Source organism: Pungitius pungitius, chromosome 13 (assembly GCF_949316345.1).
Source record: "Pungitius pungitius chromosome 13, fPunPun2.1, whole genome shotgun sequence".
Classification (NCBI taxonomy): domain Eukaryota; kingdom Metazoa; phylum Chordata; class Actinopteri; order Perciformes; family Gasterosteidae; genus Pungitius; species Pungitius pungitius.
In genome coordinates, this window is record NC_084912.1 from 11111415 (window position 1) to 11131099 (window position 19685).

General features: G+C 42.4%; 2 protein-coding genes across 2 annotated transcripts; one reads left to right on the plus strand and one right to left on the minus strand.

Annotated features, from left to right (window-relative positions):
* The first annotated feature begins 5069 nt into the window (after positions 1-5069).
* On the plus strand, positions 5070-13657 carry lhcgr (luteinizing hormone/choriogonadotropin receptor). The gene is made up of 11 exons (XM_037466053.2): positions 5070-5441; positions 5592-5663; positions 7732-7806; positions 8071-8145; positions 8822-8893; positions 9123-9200; positions 9366-9434; positions 9835-9909; positions 11298-11486; positions 11609-11662; positions 12171-13657. Exons 1-11 carry the CDS (start codon positions 5272-5274, stop codon positions 13312-13314), a joined length of 2073 nt encoding a protein of 690 aa, XP_037321950.2. The 5' UTR covers positions 5070-5271; the 3' UTR covers positions 13315-13657.
* Positions 13658-14667: 1010 nt separating this feature from the next.
* Positions 14668-18836, minus strand: gtf2a1l (general transcription factor IIA, 1-like). The gene is made up of 9 exons (XM_037466052.2): positions 18442-18836; positions 17886-17987; positions 17629-17752; positions 17485-17534; positions 16913-17006; positions 16284-16816; positions 15664-15903; positions 15329-15418; positions 14668-15236 (listed from the first exon to the last, which is right to left on the minus strand). Exons 1-9 carry the CDS (start codon positions 18463-18465, stop codon positions 15129-15131), a joined length of 1365 nt encoding a protein of 454 aa, XP_037321949.1. The 5' UTR covers positions 18466-18836; the 3' UTR covers positions 14668-15128.
* Between the last annotated feature and the right edge of the window lie 849 nt (positions 18837-19685).

Sequence of the window (19685 nt, forward strand, 5' to 3'; positions counted from 1 at the left end):
AAAGGCATATTAATGGTATGTGGATGTGTGTGTGTGTGTGTGTGTGCGCGCACATCTGTGTCGCTATCTCCGCTTCGTCATGTTGAACTCTCTTGGCTCTCTTTCTGTCTCCTTGGCCGTCGCTTCCTTGCTTGTGATATGAACCTTCTGTTGTGTCCTTGGGTGCATTGTACCCTTGGTTTTTTAAGCTAGAGATAATCATTCCTGAACAGAAACCTTTTCTTAAACACATTTAAAACATAATTAATGCTTAACTATATCTGCAAATGTCTACAGCAAGTAACTGGAAAGTAACTTACACTGAGATACGGGAGGAGAAATCAGAATTGACGACATTATCAGCAGGGAATGTCAGCACAGTGTCGTGGTTTGTTTTGTGTTCTTCCACTTTCCTCCTCTCTTTTTGAGGTTGGTTGACTGCGCAGAACGAGACGCACCTGGTTCCCATCCCTCCTGATCACGTGTGCCATAAATACCTGCTCAGCTCGTCACTCCAGTGGCAGAGTGTCCCCGTTCTTACCCGCTGCCGCGTGTGACTTCCTGCCCACTTGGGATTCCACTACAGCAACTTTTCCCCCCGTGCTCGACTCCAGCCCTGCCCGCTCGACCTCCGTCGTCTCCTCCGTCCTGGCGCCTTGTGTTTTTTTGTCGTGGTAAATAAAACTCTTTTGAAGACCATCCTGGCCCCCTGTCTCTGCATTTCGGGGTCCACCGAGAACTGCCGCGCAACACACAGGAACGCACTGTTATTAATATAAAATGTATTTATCCCGATCTACCAGAATACTCGTTTAATTCATTTTGATTATTTTTATTTGTTTTGGTTTAATACCGTTGAGTAGCTTATTTTCTTTCAGTGACGCACACACAAACATATTCACTAAAGTACATACAGATTATGGAACATTGTGTCCCTGCTTACCCAATTCCGAAGGACTACATCCTGAAGCCAAATGACCCACAAAAAAGATGCCGCCCTTGACGTTGTGGGTTTAAACCAGACAAACTAATGTCAGATTACAAGGCCTTTTGGTCAGCACACACACTACAGTGAGTGAGTTACACTAAGTTCTACAAATATAATTGCAATGTAAAGGTTCTCTGTAGGCTCTCAAAATATCAAAGCAACAACGAGCATCTTGATATGAACAAAAAACTGTTTTTTAAGGCTTTGAAATGCACTGCCACTGAGGTGTGATTGGATTTTTATGACAGGTAACTGAAAGATTGTTTAAGTTCTATTCCGTTTGATGAAAAGAAGTAGATCTTGGCTACATCTACATCGAAGAACAAGAAAAAAGGGGCACAGAACACACTGTGTCCCTGTTGCCGATTAACTCAAATGCCACACTGATGTGCGTTCGTTCTCAAACTCGCTCCCAGAAAATGTCACCTGGGAAAATTGAAAAAAAACATTTGACACCAATTGCTGCTTGCACCGCTTTCAGTAATAACTGCAGCTCTGTTCTTACTCAGAATGGGTTTGTACGTGTGTGTACCTGTATGTGTACCTGTGTTATGTTGGTGTGTGTGTGTTTTAGATTTGTTCTCTATTGTTATTTGCTTGTATGCTTTAGATTGCGTTGTGTCTTAGTGTGTCATGTTGTTTTGTGCTCCCTGACAACCAGCAGGACGCTGACAGGTCAACAGCCTCCCACCCAGAGGCGAGACAGACCTCGTCTCTAAAAAAAGGAACCTCTACATACAGAAACAAAGAATGTGACTGTGACATCGCGGGGCGCGATCACACCTACGGTCTGTTATGCAACATCCTCACAGGTCTGAATGACACTGCCCCAGAATGATTGCACTTTAAAAAGAATCAGTTGTCCATCTTCGTTTTGAAATGGATTCACAAGTTATTACTATTCATATTTTGAAAGGTCTATATTCTTACCAGCATTTAAGGATGTTTTCCATGTAAAAGCCCAATACAAAAGCAAGGCCATAACTGAAGGGGGATAAGCGGCTTCTAAAATTGTATCCGCGATGGTCTTAAGAGTAAAACCTTCTGATCTATGTTGTGGCTGATCTCATCTGGACAGTCCAGCAGTGTGTTTTTTGAACTGACATGTTGTCACAGCAATGCAAACTGCCCCACCATCTGATTAACGTTCAATTTCTGTAACATGCCTCTTTGTTCCCAGTATAACCAGTGAAATCTGTGGTCCCACTGCACTCCTAAAGTCCAAATAGAGCGTAAACAGGCTTGGCTATCCCGTTACTGCAGAGAGTCCGCACACACCTGACTTGCTGATATTGCCAGTCCTATTGAGATTGAACCTAAATGAGAGCGAGCACTTCTATTGGTGCAAGGAACCATGAGGCTGTCTGATTAAAGTAGCAGCTCCTGGAGGCTCTGCTGTACTTTGCACCTCAATATTTTCTTCACTTGTTAGTAAAAAAAAAAAAAAAAAAAAACTTCTACAAGCATGTGTGCTGTAGACATACAAATGTGGACAAGCATCTTAATGTATTCTCTTAATATTATTGGTATTATTTGTATCATATGCCTTGTTGGGGTTTTTTTAGGTCTTTTGTACAAACCTGTTTTGTTAAACATGTTAAATAAAATGCAAATTTATGAAAATCAAGGTCATAATGTAAACCAAAATGTCCTTCTAGGGTATCTTGACCAATGGGGTTCATCTGTCTTTATTTTAATTGATAACAGCGAATAAACAATAAACAATCCAACTAATAATGTCCTTTACAATTCAGAGAACCATGGATTTAAATCAGAGTCTTGACTTATTATTACTTTATCGATGTGACCCACCCCCTTCTTTAATTAATGCCCCATCTAAAGTTTAAAAAATAACCTCATCATAAAATCCGCTGCAATGTGACAGTGTGTAATCAAAATCACCAGTAACTCTTCCAGCATGCTGATTAACCAGGTAAGCATGAGGAAAAGTGCTGGATAGTAAATCAAAGCTAATGCATGAAAAGCATCACTAACAATCAACTATTAGGGTAACTGCATCTATTTTTCACATCCTGTAGAGAAAATATGAAACTTTAATGTGATGTAGATCTAATTTTGAAATTGTGTCCGTATGCCTTTTCCTGGAAACTTTCTCCCTGCTGTGCATGACCTTCGAGGTGTGATGTGCTGCACAGCGTGGTGTTTAGCATCAAGACGTGGGCGGACTCATTGAAGTCCACTTGCATAAATTACCCCCCCCTCTCTCGCTGTCAGTGTTCTTTTATTTCTTGGTCTTCTACAGAGTTTAACATACAGGAACTCGACACTGTGACCGGCTGAGAGGCTGCCAGGGAATGCGAGAGTCTTGGTAAACAGTAGACCGGGTGGAAACCTCTCCAGGGGACTGAGCGTCTCTGTGTGTGTGTGTGTGTGTGTGTTACTCAGCGGTAGTGAGAGGAGAAGGTGCTGCTGCTGTGTCGTCGTGGGTGACAGTGGCACCGTGGAGCAGCAGGATGAGAGAGCGGTAAATGGGGTCAGGGTCCCTGAAAGAGGGGGAGATGCAGCTCAGGGACAAAGCTTCTCGTTATACAGGGACCCGGAGTCGATGTTGTGTTGTCTCCTGTGATGTAAAGTAAATATAGTTTTACAGAAAAGTGGCTTGATATTGTTGCTACATAAAACTTTGTTTTTTCATTTTCCTTTGCTTGGGTCTATGTGTCTATGTGTTGGCTATTTCGGGTGGAGCTATGATGTCATCCTTGGAGGTTCCTGCTACTAACTGCATACAGACAGACCTGGTTGTATAGTTTCAATGGAGCAGACCCATTGTTAGACAATATGAATGAAACTAACTAGGGTTAATTAACATGTGTCATCCAGCTTTTAGTGGGTTTATGTTTATGTTTTGTAATTCTGGCTGTCCACAGACATGAGCTACACTGGGCAACTGTGCAAAACCCATAAAGAAAGGAACTTCATTCATCAAGTTACAGTTTTCAGTGTTTCTCCCTGGGAGAATTCATATTTAGATTTTAATGAGCCAACAAAAAAAAACATGTTTTGCTGCAGAGAGGGCAGCTTCTGCCGTTTAGATTTAAGAGAAAAATGTCTTACCTCTCTCGTCCCTTTGCTTCAGATTGCATTATAGGCATCTTAAAAGGTACACCGGTAATGCTCTGAGAAAGGCTTTTCTCTATTTTTGATGATCCTGAACATGCATTGGAAAAAAACAATTGGAAAAAATGACAATTCCTTTTAGTTCTATTCCTGTGTGTAGTGAAGTGGGATATGCTTTAAGTGCACGAGAACATGATCCTATTCCCAAGTCTTTTCATTGAACCGCTCAGAATACATACTTATTGTTTTACTTTATTTTTTCCCTCTTTTTGGATATCCAGGGGAGAGCTAACAATAAAATTAAACAGTGTATCATTAATAGAAAGTAAAGCATGCATTAAAAATTGTACCAAATTAGAGGTACATGTAGGTGCAGGAAGTTAAAAATTAAACCATAAAAGCATTTTGTATGAATTAGCTCTTAAACTATAGGACTTTCATGAAACACTTTTTCTCTGTTTAACCAATTTAAACACAAATTTTTCCTCTACCAGGCATCAATGGGTTTCCATTAATTTCCATAAAAACTTAGTTATAGATCATTCTATTTCCCTTAACTTAATGTGATCTGCAGAAGTGAACATAAAGTTTCATACATTTTGTCAATCTTATTTTGAGAGTTAATGCAGTTCAGTTCAGTTCCTTTCGAATCAATTGGCACCTAAACTATCATTTCAAAACCGTGTTGAACTATTTGCACATGGATAACTTGAATCCTACAATTTGATATGGAAAAGCTATTAAATACATTTGGAGAATGGCAAATTTGCCTCAAATTAGACCAAATACTGTTATCCTAAACAAATACAACCAAATTATATTCTGCTCCCTTGAAAGTACAGTTAAAAACAAAACCGAGTGACAGCTTGACTTCTCCATCACTTTTACACCGACACTTGACCGAGCTTACACGAGGTCTCCGCCCACTAAACGTCACTTCTCTGCAGCTCAGCTGTCAAAGACATATACGATTGAGTTTTCACATGAAACCGCCAGACTGGCAGCAACTTCATAATTACGACAGCACCTAAAGGCAGCACCGGATTCTGTGTGGAGCGCGGGTTGAAGAAGAGCGTTACAACATTTAACCTTTTGCCTTTGATCTGGCATATAAGGTTTTTTTTTATTTATTGTTTTATCTTTAAATTAGAGCAGGCTCAGCAGAGCATTGTTTTCCCCCCTCTCTTTATTTGTTGAAGTCCTGGGTGAGCAGCCCGGTGTCCCGCATGGCTCCCCGGGCGGTCTGGCTCCTGGTCGCTGTGTCCGCTGTCCTGAGCGCGCGCTCCCGCTGGGTTTACACCTGTCCGGCCATCTGCCGCTGCGACGCGGACACCTTCCAGTGCACGAGGGACACTCAGCTGGCCTCTGGGGCAGCGGCCACGTCCGTGCGTCGAATGTAAGTGTCCGCACTTTGCCCAGTTTCGGTGTTGATTGTTAACCAGAGAGTCTGCGCGTGATACTTTGTAGTAAACTTGCTCTCAATGTCGCATTCCCGGGGTCCTGTTTTTTTCAACTTATTGAAAAACGTGTCCTATGAATTCCGCAGACGTCTCCAATATCTGGAAAGAAAAGAAGTGCCCTCTCAAGCTTTCAAGGAGCTGATCAACGTGACGTCAATGTAAGTCCTTTTGTTTATTATGCTTTTGTTGGGTAAGTCATCCCTGTTGGGTGCAGTTGGGTTAAAGCAAAGGAGAATGCTCACCATTCAAATTCATTTAACTGTCACCTCAATAAACATTCATGACATGTACATGATTTATTAATATCAAATGCTTTAAAATGTAATGATGAAATGGACAAGAGAAAAATATATATATAAATATATCTCTAAATACAAGTGTGCTTTCCCTGTAGCGCCACCTATTGGCCTCTGTGTGCAGAGCGTTCAGATTATGTCAATTGTGGGTTAGGAACGCAAAATGATTGTAGTAGTAAGTAAGTAAATCCAATCATCTATTCAATTATCCAGAATTATCCATCTTGTAGCACCACTTAGAAATAGTGACGTTTTTCTGCTAGACAAGGACACACATCCACTTGCCTCAAGTACATTTTCATAAAACAGTGCCATACTTCAAATGATGTTTGTTTGTATTTTTCCTTTTTAGAAAGTCCTCGTCAACATCTATAATAGTGTTTTTTTCACTTTCATTTGCTTTCAAATCAATCAAATATTGAACGAAATCTGGTCTCAGTGAATAATTAATAAAAGCCTGAAACATTTATGTCACACATTTTTTTAAATACATATTGTGTCTGTTATGTGCCAAGGAACTCTGACCAATAAAGATATTACGTCATATATTTTATAGATCCTTGAACAGCAATAACAACAAAGCACCAGGTGAACATTTGTTTAGGGTTATTTTTATTCACTAACATTTCACTGCTCTGGAGTGTACTTCCTACAAAGAGTTACGTATGGATGTCATTTACTTTCTTACATCACAACATGAGCATCCTGCTGTAGGTATTTCTCTCGTTCAGTAATGAGAGCCAGATGGTGAAAATAAATGAGCCGTAACCAAGAATCAGATGAAAAATATTCATACATGACCTTTTCTTAAAAAGGAAGCTGTAAAACATGTCAAATGATTTATCTTGTTAAAAAAACAGTCAAGTGAAAACATAACCTCTTTTCATATCAACAGCTGATCTCATCTTCATCCCGTTTAGATCTTCTAAATACTGAGTCCTAAAGCCAGCTCGTTTCACCATTTAATTAACACATCACTCACGGCCTGATGAACAGATAGCGTGTGCTTTCCTGCGGTGAAATCCTTTCCAGGAGGTTTGTGGTGAGTGTGTGTTGACTGCTCCGCTCCGCAGGGGACGAGTGTTATCAGTCTCAGATACTTACCGCATTGACATTGTGTCTTCATCAGTTTCACATCTCGCCTCAATCTGCAAAAACACATTTGGGTTTTTAAAGAAGGTAACAGTGTTAACACTCTGCTTCTTTGAGCCCCTTTAGGCATTACTCCTGTGTCAAAGTGGGATGACACCAGGCTGGTTGTTGTTGACGCTCACTACAAATCACTGCACAGCTTCATCTAAATGTAAAAAAAGGTTTTGAATGAGCCGTGAGCCGTAATTATAATACTATACATAATGCAATCAGGGGAGGGCACGATAGAAAATGCATTTAAGCCGTACAGAGTGAGTCATTTAATTGTTGTGGTTTTGTTTGAGATGGAAGCGGGGAGTCGTTAACCTAAGAAAAGCGTGCGCTGATTACAGAGGAGTGGGAGAAAACATGATTACAAAAAGAAAATGGAGAGCGACGCGGTGAGGGAAGTCGGCCATGCCTCTCATCAGAAAACAAAGTGTCCAAGGACAAGTGGAAGGGTGTTGTCGACTCTGTTTGTGTCTGAGCGTCTTTGCCTTTTTCCACATCCTCGCTGTGTCCCCATGGCCCAGATACATCCCTGATGCATGTGGGGAGTTTCTCCAAACATGAGGCGCGTGGTGCCCTAGAAGTTTTTAATATTCTCTCTCGGTTTGTATCCCAATATCAATCATCTCTGTCCTATTTCTAAAAGAAGTGCATTACAAAGTTTGGTAAGGAACAAGATCCGTAACTTGTGTCGCTAAAGCAACCAGGCCTGAGACGTCTCAGAAGTGATTTGTTTCCCAGGCGCTTGTTAATCTGTTGACTGACGTGGAGGTGTTTGTTTGTGCCGCAGTGAGATCTCCCAGAGCGAGTACATCACCAAGATCCGGAGACACGCCTTCCTCTCCCTGCGCAGCCTGACTGATATGTAAGAAACGCTTTGCCTTCCTCCACACCTCAGGTTCAAGCCGCACCGCTAAGACCAGTCATTCCCTGGATCAGTTGGTGGGGCTTTGGTGCTTTGCATTTAGGTGTCAGAGGATTTAGTCTCTCAATCTGAAAGCAGCGTGATTAATCCCTGAGTGCCACAGCGGCTGACGTACCACTACGCTCTGTCGTGTTTATTTGTTGACAGCCACTGACAGTAATATTGTAATTACTGAGGCCTTTCCCTCATTTCTATTCCCGACAGTGTTCTGCAGAATATCAAGAGTCTGAGAGTTATTGAAAAAGGCGCCTTCACAGACCTCCCCAGACTGAAATATTTGTAAGTTGACTTTGTCAATCAACTGTTTTTTTTCTGTTTTATTTGCTGCTTTTTGAAACGACCAATGTACTGTGATCCTGGTAGACGTATTGACTTCCTGTTCAAAATACTTTACAGCATCAGGACCACTTAAATGTAACGCACATCGTATCGTGTGTTTATTTTCATTTTAAATAAAATACAAAAAAACCTTTCCTCAAATAATATTTTTTTTTTTACTGCCAGTATTTTAATTTACTATTCATGTTTCGAGAAGAAAAAAGAAAAAATTGAAGAAAATGTCAAACTAGCTTCAGGCTATGAATGCTGTTGTATGTGTGTTGGCCTCTGCTTTGTACTTGAGTATCAAAAAGTAATGATAAGAAGTTAGAAAAAGCCAAAACAGCCACATTTGAGGGTGTGGAGGAAAAAAGGTTATGTAATATGTGGGATCCAGTATTTAGAGTCGTTCGACCCTGGTGACCCCTTGCATTCATCGGTGCACAATAAACCGGGAAGAATCGCATTAAAAGTCACGACAGTCTGTAAAATCGTGTGATCAACGAGATTTAAACTGAACCGTATAAAAATGTCTCACCAACTCTGATGATCTCCAACCCTGTGACGTCTTGTGGGGACTTTAACGAGTTGTTCTGATCGGCTCGGGATCATCTGCCTCTGTGGCTCTTCTTAACAGGGGCATCTCTAACACGGAGCTTAAACACTTCCCAGACTTCACAGGTATCTCCTCCCTGGTGCCAATTGTCCTGTGAGTAACCATGTTTAGGAAATAATGTGTTTCTGAATTGGATTAGTGTGTTAATATACCGAGTTGTTTATTCTGAGCCCGGTTTTACTTTTATCTATCAATGTCACGATGCCACCCGAAACCCCCGACTGGGTCACAGTTCATCAAACGGCTCTTTTTTTCTCATCATTTTGTCTAACTGATAATCACGCCAAATAACCCCGGTGAGTGTTATCTCCTCCGTGTGCAGGGAAATGACAGACAACATGAGGATTGACACCATTCCTGCCAATTCCTTTCAGGGGATCACGGAGGAGTATGTTGACTTGTGAGTGTACGGGAGACACATTCATTGTTGCCACTTTATCAGAGCCGAGGGACAACAATTTGTCGCTGCTTGTGGCAATTTTGTTGACCTTGACGTGTCTCGATGTGGGTTATGTTATTGGATGTTCAGTTCTCTGACCTTGGTGCTATGTTGTGTCTTTGGCAGGAAACTGTTCAGAAACGGCTTCAAGAAAATCAAATCTCATGCATTCAATGGAACCAAGATTGAGACACTGTAAGACTTTCCCCTCAAAATAACCATAACAAACTAACCAACAAAAAAGAACAAAAAACGCTGATGGTGTCAATAGGTTTAAAAGTCTTCTTTTTCTAATCATAAAAAAACTCTGCGTACCAGTAAGCAAACGTTACGCAAGACCAAACAAAGATTAGTTGGTCGTGTTTTTTTTTTTTTGCTCTTCCCCCGTATGAGGGACGGGAATAAAATCTGCAGTCTATAAATAATGCTCATTTTGCTCAGTGTCACCCTGAGAATACACAAAGTATATGGCTTTAGGGGCATTGTTTGCCATTAATGTGTCATCTTACATTTTCATTGATACTGCGTGTTAACCGACAAACTGCTGTTTAAACTGGATACCGCTTGTTTTATAGTTGTTGTTTATGTCTTGTAGGATTTTGAGAGACAACGTGTATCTCAGTGACATTGAGGAAGACGCTTTTGAAGGAGCCACAGGTCCCAGTTTTCTGTAAGTGGCAATAATTTAAGTTGATGAAACCAATAAAACTAAACAACTTGCCAGAATTCGGATTCAAAATGAATGATGATGGAAGTATACATATATTTTTGTTTTAAAGTCAGCTCTGTCAGCTCATTGTTTTTCATGTTATGATGCACACCTTCCCTGTCTTGGTTCACTCTCTGTTTTCGACTTGTTTCCAGCCATGAAATATCTAGTAGACTGACAAATAAAGTTAGCAAACCAACATCCTGCAGCATTTAGTAGCTAAAGGGATATTTATCTTATCTCGAGCTGGAGAGAAAAACAGGAGATGGAATTAAAATGTTAAATGAGATTGAAGGAAAACCTTCAGCACTTGAATTGTTACTAACAAAACATGCTTAAACCATAAATAGTTAAAGCTCTCTCTGTGCAGAATAGATGATTTCAAAATCTTTTAATTTATAGTTTTACATTTAATGTCTACCAAGAAGAAGAGACGTGACAGAAAATCAGAGAGTGTGTAAAAAGTATAGTAGTATAAATGTGTAATATTTAGGTTAGTAAGTAGGTAAGTAGGTTATTAGCTAGAGGGCTCGTGTTTTTTATAAAGTACAATACAGAGTATACTGTTGGGTATTTAAATCTGTTAAAAATGCATCATACATTGAAAGTGAATATAAAAAGGACAATTAAACCTTCACTTGCAAAGTAACTAGAGTTTGTCATATACAGTGGAAAAAAAGGTATAAAATAGTATTAAAAAAGGTATAAAATCAAAATGCTCATATTTAATACTTATAGCTGAGAATTGTAATTTTAATGTACTGAGATTTTTTTTAAATGAAGCGGTCCCAAAGTTAAAGATAAGAGGTTGACATAAATAGAGCAGGTCATTTATGATTGTGGCCAAGTTAAATGCCAAAGAGGACAATTTGCTATCTTTTGCTGTTTAAATCAACAGCATTAAGGCGACAATATTTAAACTGGGCCAGTGTGGCATGATTAATATTTATAACAATGTTTATCGTTTTATTGTATAAACATTAGGGCAGCCTGTCTGTGTAAACAACCAACGAGGAAGGCAGCACTGCTGAATGCTGATGAGAGAGCAAACAGCCCGGTCTTATGTAGCTGCAGCTCAAGTCTCTGATTGCAGCCAATTTGGTATTGTTGATATGAAACGTCCCCTCATGAATAACGGAAGTATTTGTGGTATTACTCACTGACACGCAGGGAAAGAAGGTCTTTGTTTTTCATGCGCGTATCTGTGTATTTTTCAGATTTAACGAACGTCCGTTTAATGTTTGAACGTTATTCTGTGATGAAGCATTTTAGCAGGGGATGAGAACCACCGTGATGAATAGAACAACTTGGCTGCTACAGTCACGGTGACGTGTGTGTGTTTGATTCAGGGATGTCTCCTCCACCGCTCTCAGCTCGCTCCCCCCCACCGGGTTGAGGCAGGTGAAGTATCTGACAGCCAAATCTGCCTTTGCGCTGAAGACGCTGCCTCCAGTGGAGAACCTGGCTGAGCTGCAGGAGGCCGAGCTCACGTACTCCAGCCACTGCTGCGCCTTCAACACATGGCGACGGAAACAAAGGTAACCGCTGCCTCACATCCTCATTAAGAGCATAATTACGGGTCACGAGTGGTTTCGTAATTAGCAAAGAGTTTATTGAGAGTTTATTGAGCTCTAACCCTTTGCTTTTTTTTCATTTAAAGGGAAAGTGCCTTAAAGAATTTCACAGAGTTGTGTGGCCGCATTAAAACTGAATTGTAAGTTATTTCACAATGATGTGTGGGTGTGTGTGTGTGTGTGGGGGGGGGGGGGGGGTCTTTGGGACCAGTGGTTTTCTGCATTGTGTCGGTTAATATATTACATTACATTACATGTCATTTAGCTGACGCTTTTATCCAAAGCGACTAACAATAAGGGCATTTCAATCGTAGAGATACAAACTCAGAAGAACAAGTAAAAAGAAAGTACAATTTTCATCAAATAAACACTTTCAAAACATGTGTTTAGTACAATACAAGTACAATTTAAGTGCTACAAAATATAAGTGCTATAAAATATAGCTTTCTTTAAAATAATGTATTTTTTCCAATACAATCTGACGAAAAGGTCCTTTCACCTCCAAAAAATAACTATAAAATGCAACACATATTAACCTCCCTTAATCTGACTCCTCTTCCTACAATTTTTGAGTTCTTTACACAAATAATTGCCCTTGATCAATTGCAATTGCTTTGTGATTCCTCTGAACATCTGTGTGTCCTCCAGAGAGTCCACTGCAGATGATGAGGACCATTTCGATTACCTCCACTTTCAGAACCAGGTATTAGGTTGTCTTAACAACTCCTTGGTCAATTGCACGCCAAAGCCAGATGCCTTTAACCCCTGCGAGGATCTGCTGGGCTTTCCCTTCCTACGCTGTCTCACCTGGATCATCACCGTGTTCGCTGTGGCCGGTAACCTGGCTGTTCTGGCCATGCTGCTGCTCAGCCACCACAAGCTAACCATCTCCAGGTTCCTCATGTGTAACCTGGCCTTCGCTGACCTGTGCATGGGACTTTACCTGATGCTCATCGCCTTCGTGGACCAGCTCTCCCACGACGAGTACTACAACCACGCCACGGACTGGCAGACGGGGCCCGGCTGCGGCGTCGCCGGCTTCCTGACGGTGTTCAGCAGCGAGCTATCGGTGTACACTCTGACCGCCATCAGCCTCGAACGCTGGCACACCATCACCAACGCCATGCACGTCAACAAGAGGCTGCGGATGCACCACGTGGCGGCCATCATGGGGGCGGGTTGGGCCCTCTCCCTGCTGGTCGCCCTGCTCCCTCTTGTGGGGGTCAGCAGCTACAGCAAGGTGAGCATCTGTCTGCCCATGGACATCGACGCGCTGGGCTCTCAGGTGTACGTGGTGGCTGTGCTCATCCTCAACGTGCTCGCTTTCTTGGCGGTCTGCTACTGTTACACGTGCATATATCTGAGCGTCCACAACCCGGAGCACTCCACGCGCCTGGGCGACACCAGGATTGCCAAGCGCATGGCCGTACTCATCTTCACAGACTTCGTGTGCATGGCACCGATCTCCTTCTTCGCCATCTCCGCAGCCCTGCGCGCGCCGCTCATCACCGTGTCGCACTCCAAGATCCTGCTCATTCTGTTTTACCCCATCAACTCCCTCTGCAACCCTTTCTTGTACACCCTGTTCACGCGGGCGTTCAGGAAGGACGCGTGCCACCTGCTGAGCCGCTGGGGCTGCTGCCGCGGCAGCGCCGACTTCTACAGGTCACAGACCCTGGCTTCACACCTCCACTCCACACCGAAGGTTCCTAACAAAATCCCTCACTCGCTCAGCATTTATGCCTATCACATTAAGATGAAGGATGGCTTTTTAAAGAAGGGCGCAACATGACCGACGTCGGGAACTTTTTTAGGAAGTTGAAGGCCGCATCAGCTGCTGAGAATGTTGCCTTTCTGTTCAAATGTAGGTACGTATAGGTGAAGAGAGTCTCACGAAAGGCGTCAACATTGGATTTGAAGTTTTTAAAGCGAGAATTTCCTCAGTCTGGACCAGGAGACCTCCACTCCAAGCCGGCGAGTGCTGCAGCCTGCATTTCTGCGCAATGATGGGACACCAAGAAGCAGACGGATGGAGCGGGAAAGGGGAACAAATACAATATTCCATTTTTTTTGCAAATCTAATTTGAAGCTCTGTTGGTAAATTATTTTAAGATCTTACAAAAGACATTTAGTTCTCTTGAAGCTCAAGTATACAATGATGCAAATATGATGGGACAGAAGCATCAACAGAGACGAGTCCTGGTGTTGTACCCTGAAGACACGCCAGAGCAGCGACAGACCCTCAGTTCAAGCTTCATTCTACTGCGGAGACGTTTTAATAAAATGTTATGTGTTTATTGGTCATTAATTTGTCTTCTACACCGCTCAACATTGGAGGGTCTTTGGGCGGCTGGAGTCAATCCCAGCTGACATGGGGCAAGAGGAGGAACACCTCGGACCGGTCGCCAGTGAATCGCATGGTAGACAGAGACAAACCATTCACACACCTACAGCCGATTCAGAGTCACCAATCAACATACCCGCCAGAGCAGAGGGGGGTTTTGGAACGTTACCTTTTAACATTATTCAACAGCATATTTCAAATCATTACTGGTGACTCCTAGATATGTCTATGTCTACAATGGGGAACTTCTACCAATTAAATTTCTGAACGGATGATATTTGGGTGATTTCAGTGTACTCGAGTGTGACAACGCCTAATTGGTCACTGTGGGAAAAGGTGAAATTTCCCCTTTATGTGGAATCTAAAATCCTCCCTCTCTGGCGGTGAGTTTTATTAAATTTAAAAACCCTCGGGGGGCACCCACTCCCTCATTGAGAAGCACAGCTATAAAACTACGTAAAAATTTGAAACCTCTATCAAATCAACTCTAGTCGACAATGCCAGCAACCAGGACTGTCACTTGTATTGTGACACTACACTAAAAATGTCAAAAACATTATCCAGGCATTTTTCACTGATTTGTTTTGAGTTGTTGCTGAAGCGGTCTCACCTCCCACAGGTTTTATTTCCAGCTGTGAGCAGATGATTGTCTATTCAAAACATTAAATTGATTTTAGTGTCCATGCTGGTATCCATAAATTAATTTTGTCACGTTTCAATGAATTTTCTATGCAGTAGTTTAGTTTGAAACAATAAAATCCTGATTAAAAGGATATGAAAACGAGGCTTTGTACAGAAATAAAACAGGTTCATTGAACACAGTACAACTGAGTGTATTTGAAGCATGAATAAAGACAAACCATTACAAAGTTTACCAAACAGCACATTAGGTACCCTCAAAGCAGCCCCATCATGACAAAAGAAACATTCTAGATCAAATTATGTTCCGATCCACGAGTAAAGAAAACTTTTTCAGCAAAATATTATAAAACAAATTGATGCTGTTTTTCTCAGTAGTCTGGATTCACGAGCAACGCGGTTAGGAGATGCTTGCACCGTTGTAAATGACTTGCAGAATTGCCCTGATAATTACATAATAAAAAACCCAAAAGTATCAGAGATCTTGCACAGAGGTCTCACACCAAATGCAGGTGTTTTGCCCAAAGGATACAACCTAGAGGTATAAATCCCCCTAATTATCTTTCCCTTTTAAAATCAGTCTCTACATGATTATCTGATGTGCTCAAGGGAACTAAAGCGCATCACCACTCGGCTTCCCCAACAGCTTTAGAGAAGATGTAGTCCCTGCCTCCGTAACACATCACTCCATCCTTCAAATGAAACTTCCAGCGGTTCTTGCTTCGGTGAATCTGTAATAGAAAGAATACAGTTACACAGTTAATATTGAGCCAGTGTTAAGGTTTGTCTGCTTTTTTTCCCCCCAGAGTCTGAATAATCTTACTTTGTCGTACTGGCAAACAATGACGTTGTCAGTGTCAAAGAGATCTGGGATGTCCTGCTCGACCACATCATCACCAGAGTTTAAAGGGTCCTGAGGATAGTGGTGTGTTGTTAAGACAAGTGGGATCAAGACATGCTGCACTACCTGACTGATTAAAGTAATACGCGCGCGCACACACACACACACACACACACACACACACACACACACACACACACACACACACACACACACACACACACACACACACACACACACACACACACACACACACACACACACACACACACACACACACACACACACACACACTTCTAAAAGCATTTCCAACCGACCTCATCCTCTACGTTAGTGAGTTCATCTGCTGCCTCGTCGTCGCTGCTGGAGGAGATGCTGTTGCAGTCACTGCTTCCGCCTCCTTCCTGCAGGGCCTTTATGGCCTCCGCGTTTATTATACCCAGGAAGTCGTTGTCTTCCAGGGAAACGGCCTCTTCCTCTTCCATGTCAGAGTTGCCTGCAGCACCATCCAGCTGAACGATGTCGGACAGTTCACTGTAGTTGTAGTCCAGGTCCAGCTTAGCAGGAACATTGGAGACAAAACAGTTATGTCACGGTCATATTCAGAAAGTTTGCCATGGTTCAAGTTGCTCTTTGAATTGGCTTCAGAGGTTTTTAGTCATCAAACAACTTTAATACGAGAACGTTTGATAAAAATGAATGCAGACCTAACCATGAATGAAAACAGTTATTTCAGGCAAATTAAATGGCCTTGACTTTCAGACTTGCTGGATTGTACACTTCTTTTTCATCAGTGCATCTCTACCATCAAGGTCTTTACAACTCAGTGCATTGTCACACTGGTTTAGTGGCAATTTAAGGAACATTGCATGACCTTTTGTAAAATATTTGTTCAAGAATACATATAGCTATAAAGTGATATCTATTTCTTAATTACCCCAAGATCAGCCTCGGAATGGTTGACAGTCTTCCTGGCCATTTCTGCTTTGCCCCTCTCCTCCTCGATCACTTCTTTCAGGATGTCATCGATGTCGCTCGTCCTCAACTGTCCCGTTTGTGTCAACGCCTCCTCGGTGCTGATTTGGTCCAATAACTGACTGCAGGGGGAGGCGCTCATGCTGAGGTTCACAGGTTCGGGCGGTGGCGTTGGTTCACTTTCTCCCGGCGGGACCTCTGGCTGTGGGGAACGGGCCCCCGGGGGCCGCGAGGTCTCAGCAGGGGGAGCCAGCGGCTGCTGGGGGAGGGCGCTTTCCTTAGCGGGTGGGCAACTGGTCTGCGTGTGTGGCGGCTGCTTGTCAGAAGCAGCCGGGACGGAGAGTGGCTCCGCCTCCCGAGGAGGAGGACGAGAGGCATGTGGTGGAGGGTTGGGAGCTTCTCTGCGCTCGATGACCTGTGCGGGTCGGGATACAGGGGGCTGTCCTGCTGGGGCCTGAGTGACCACAACGGGAACATTGACCTTGTAAAGTTGACCTCGGGGAGACAAAAAGGGAAGATTGACATGTTAATTAAAACCATCGGTGCCTGGTACAAACTAAATAAAAAAGAGATAAACAAGTCATTGTGTACCAGAAGCTGTTTGTAGAGTGACTCCAGCTGGTATCTGAACAGGGTAAGATAGCCCAGCCGGGAGAGAGAAGGTAGGAAGTATCCCCGAATTGTTCTGCAACGAAGGAAAATAAAACCACCATAAACAGTCCCGATGACAAATTGTTGAGATTATCATTTAAACGTGGCTGATTATTGCCCATTACAGGTACGTCTAACTGGTGTTAATTCATGTTGTAGTGTCAGACAAATTCAGTGAATGTTAGTAGTAAAAAGCCTTTTATAGCAATTAAAATTTGTACTATGACAACAGATTTATGTGAAGAACACACAATGCATTTTTAAAAGTATATGAATTGGATAGATAAATACATACACAACTTTATTTTAGAAGTTTAACTAAATCTGACCTTTAAACAACTTCAAAATTACATTTAAGTTATTGATATTCAACAGTTGAAGTATATAACAATGATTTAATCAAGCAATAAGATATTCCGTTGCTTCTAAGATTTAGATCTGTACGTGCCCTTTATGTAAAAGGCCATATGAGGTCAGGAAGAAGATGTGCTTTAAATTGATATGATACTTTCCTTCATGGGGAAACTGCGAATATTCTGACTTGCGGGGATCACAACAGAGGCTGAGGGCAAAAAAAATGTAATCAGGGGAGAGCAGGTGATCAAACAAAAATCATCCAAGCGTGACGCAGTTCACTTCAAGAAGAGCTGCTTCACCTGTGAGTTCTTGATTGGTCCGATTGTAGTTGGCAGGGAGCTGCAGTACAAAGTTGGAGGAGTTGATGTTATTTTTCCTGTAGTCTTCCATTGCTTTTGACTGCATCATCTTTGACTCCCAGATCTGCACAGCAGGAAGACACAGCAGTCAGGTACTTCCTCGCTGGATGGTCTAACTTTGTGGTAACCGGGAGGCCTTGAGTTAAGAGTTAAATCCGCATATGTTCAAAAAAGTGAAGCAGGGCAACGTGACTCACGTGTCTCAGGTCGTCCAATACGCGATCCTCCAGCCCTTCGTCCGTGAAGAGCTCCCTCATGCTCTCAATCACATCATCGATTATGGACAAGTACAGTTTGCCCTGCAGTGGTTTACGCACACGGTTACAGGTAACACACACACCGTTCAAACCTCTGCCTCTGTGGACATTTTTGACTCACATTATGTCATATCGGGATATTTTCTTCTACATTTGCATATCAAGTCAGTAGCCTACAGTGTGGTTGTGTGGCTATATTTCGAAATATGGCCAATACTGTTCATTGTGCATTCAAGTTCATTTGATTAAACTGAAATGGAACATCGTTGATCTTAAATATATACACCAACATGCCATGTGACGTCTTTTCTCAAAATTGACAAAACAATTGATCAAAACGCAATCAACTGTTCAAAATAAATAGCTAAATAGCTAGTTAAAACGTAATATTTGAATACAATAGGCCCCGTGAGATAACCCTACACCAGCAGACCTCCTCCCAACACAATATGCTTTAGTTAGCGGTCATTTAGATGGTAAAAGCAGCCGTGCTCACCACGGGGCCCGTGTTGGTCAGCATGATGCAAGCTACTGCTGTCCGCTGATGGCGATGCACTCCGGGAACATGATATCACGGATGTGTTGAGAGGAAGAGAAGTCACAACGTCTGGCCCCGCTCCGACTCGCGCTCTGCGCACAGGTGATCGCAATCAAGCTGCAGACGCCATTGCAGCCGAGACTTCTCGGGAAAAGGAGATTAAGTCATTTTTTTCTGTTACTTTTTTTCTGTCTAATGTAACCCCTCAAAATACGACATGTCATTTTTTTTTGTTTCACTTTGCTGAAGCAAGATCTGAGTTTTTGTCATTTATTTTGCCATCCAAACATGTTCCCTTCACAGTTACAGGTGCATCTCATTGAACGTGTGACGTAAGGAACGCGACAGTCTGAGCCCACGTCCTCGATACGTCTGTGTTGTGTGGCTCGTGAAGCACTGACTTCAGCTGCAGTCCACTCCTTGTGGTTCACCCCCCACTTCTCAATTGGGCTTTGCTTCAAACTCCACTTTCCGTTACAGCCCCCAGTGAACAGCCAGCTTCTTTAGCGATGACCTTCCACGGCCTGTGGAGGTTGACACTGGCTGATGTCAGCAGTCTTCCCCGTGAGTGAGAAGCCTGCCCAACTAGACTGAGACCACGTAAAGGCTCAGTAAACCTCTGTTGTGAGTTCATTAGCTGATTAAAATGTGACTACAATATTCTCATTTTTCATTTTCTGCATTCCAGGTTTTAATTAGCTGCAAGCCATCATCAAAATGCAGTTTTGATGATGAAATTAAAAGAAATCAAAGCTTAAAATATATCGCCCTTTGTGTAATGAATATACATACGAGTTTCCCCTCTTTTAATTGAATTACTGAAATGAACCAACTTTTCAATGATATTTTAACTCCTTGAGATGCACCTGTACTTGATGTTAACGTCTGATGGCATTGATCACCACTCAATAAGGTAGTGAGAATTCATTTAGCGGCTTGAGAAGCATCAGCACACAAGGACGGACATTAAAGGTTACCCTATTTCCTCAAATCACTGTGTTCTCAAATACATCCTGTTGTTGAATATCGCCAGAGTCCACCTTTGTTAATGTGCAGCCAACAGCTCCGACGGACACTCAGCCGTCCCTTTAGTCCTTCTGGATCCAGAGGGTTCGCTTTACTCTCTATTCGTCAACTAATGGTAAATAATGTGTGCTTTTCTTGTACACACCTACTTTAAAGACAGTGTCTGGTAATAATAA

Coding starts and splice junctions, on each gene's coding strand:
- lhcgr (XM_037466053.2), top strand. CDS start 5,272: ATGGCTCCCCGGGCGGTCTGGCTCCTGGTCGCTGTGTCCGCTGTCCTG. Junction 8,146..8,821: donor CTCCCCAGACTGAAATATTT/GTAAGTTGACTT, acceptor TCTTCTTAACAG/GGGCATCTCTAACACGGAGC. Junction 9,435..9,834: donor GGAACCAAGATTGAGACACT/GTAAGACTTTCC, acceptor TATGTCTTGTAG/GATTTTGAGAGACAACGTGT.
- gtf2a1l (XM_037466052.2), bottom strand. CDS start 18,465: ATGCTGACCAACACGGGCCCCGTG. Junction 17,753..17,885: donor TATTGGACGACCTGAGACAC/GTGAGTCACGTT, acceptor CCTGCTGTGCAG/ATCTGGGAGTCAAAGATGAT. Junction 15,904..16,283: donor ATTCCGAGGCTGATCTTGGG/GTAATTAAGAAA, acceptor GTTCCTGCTAAG/CTGGACCTGGACTACAACTA.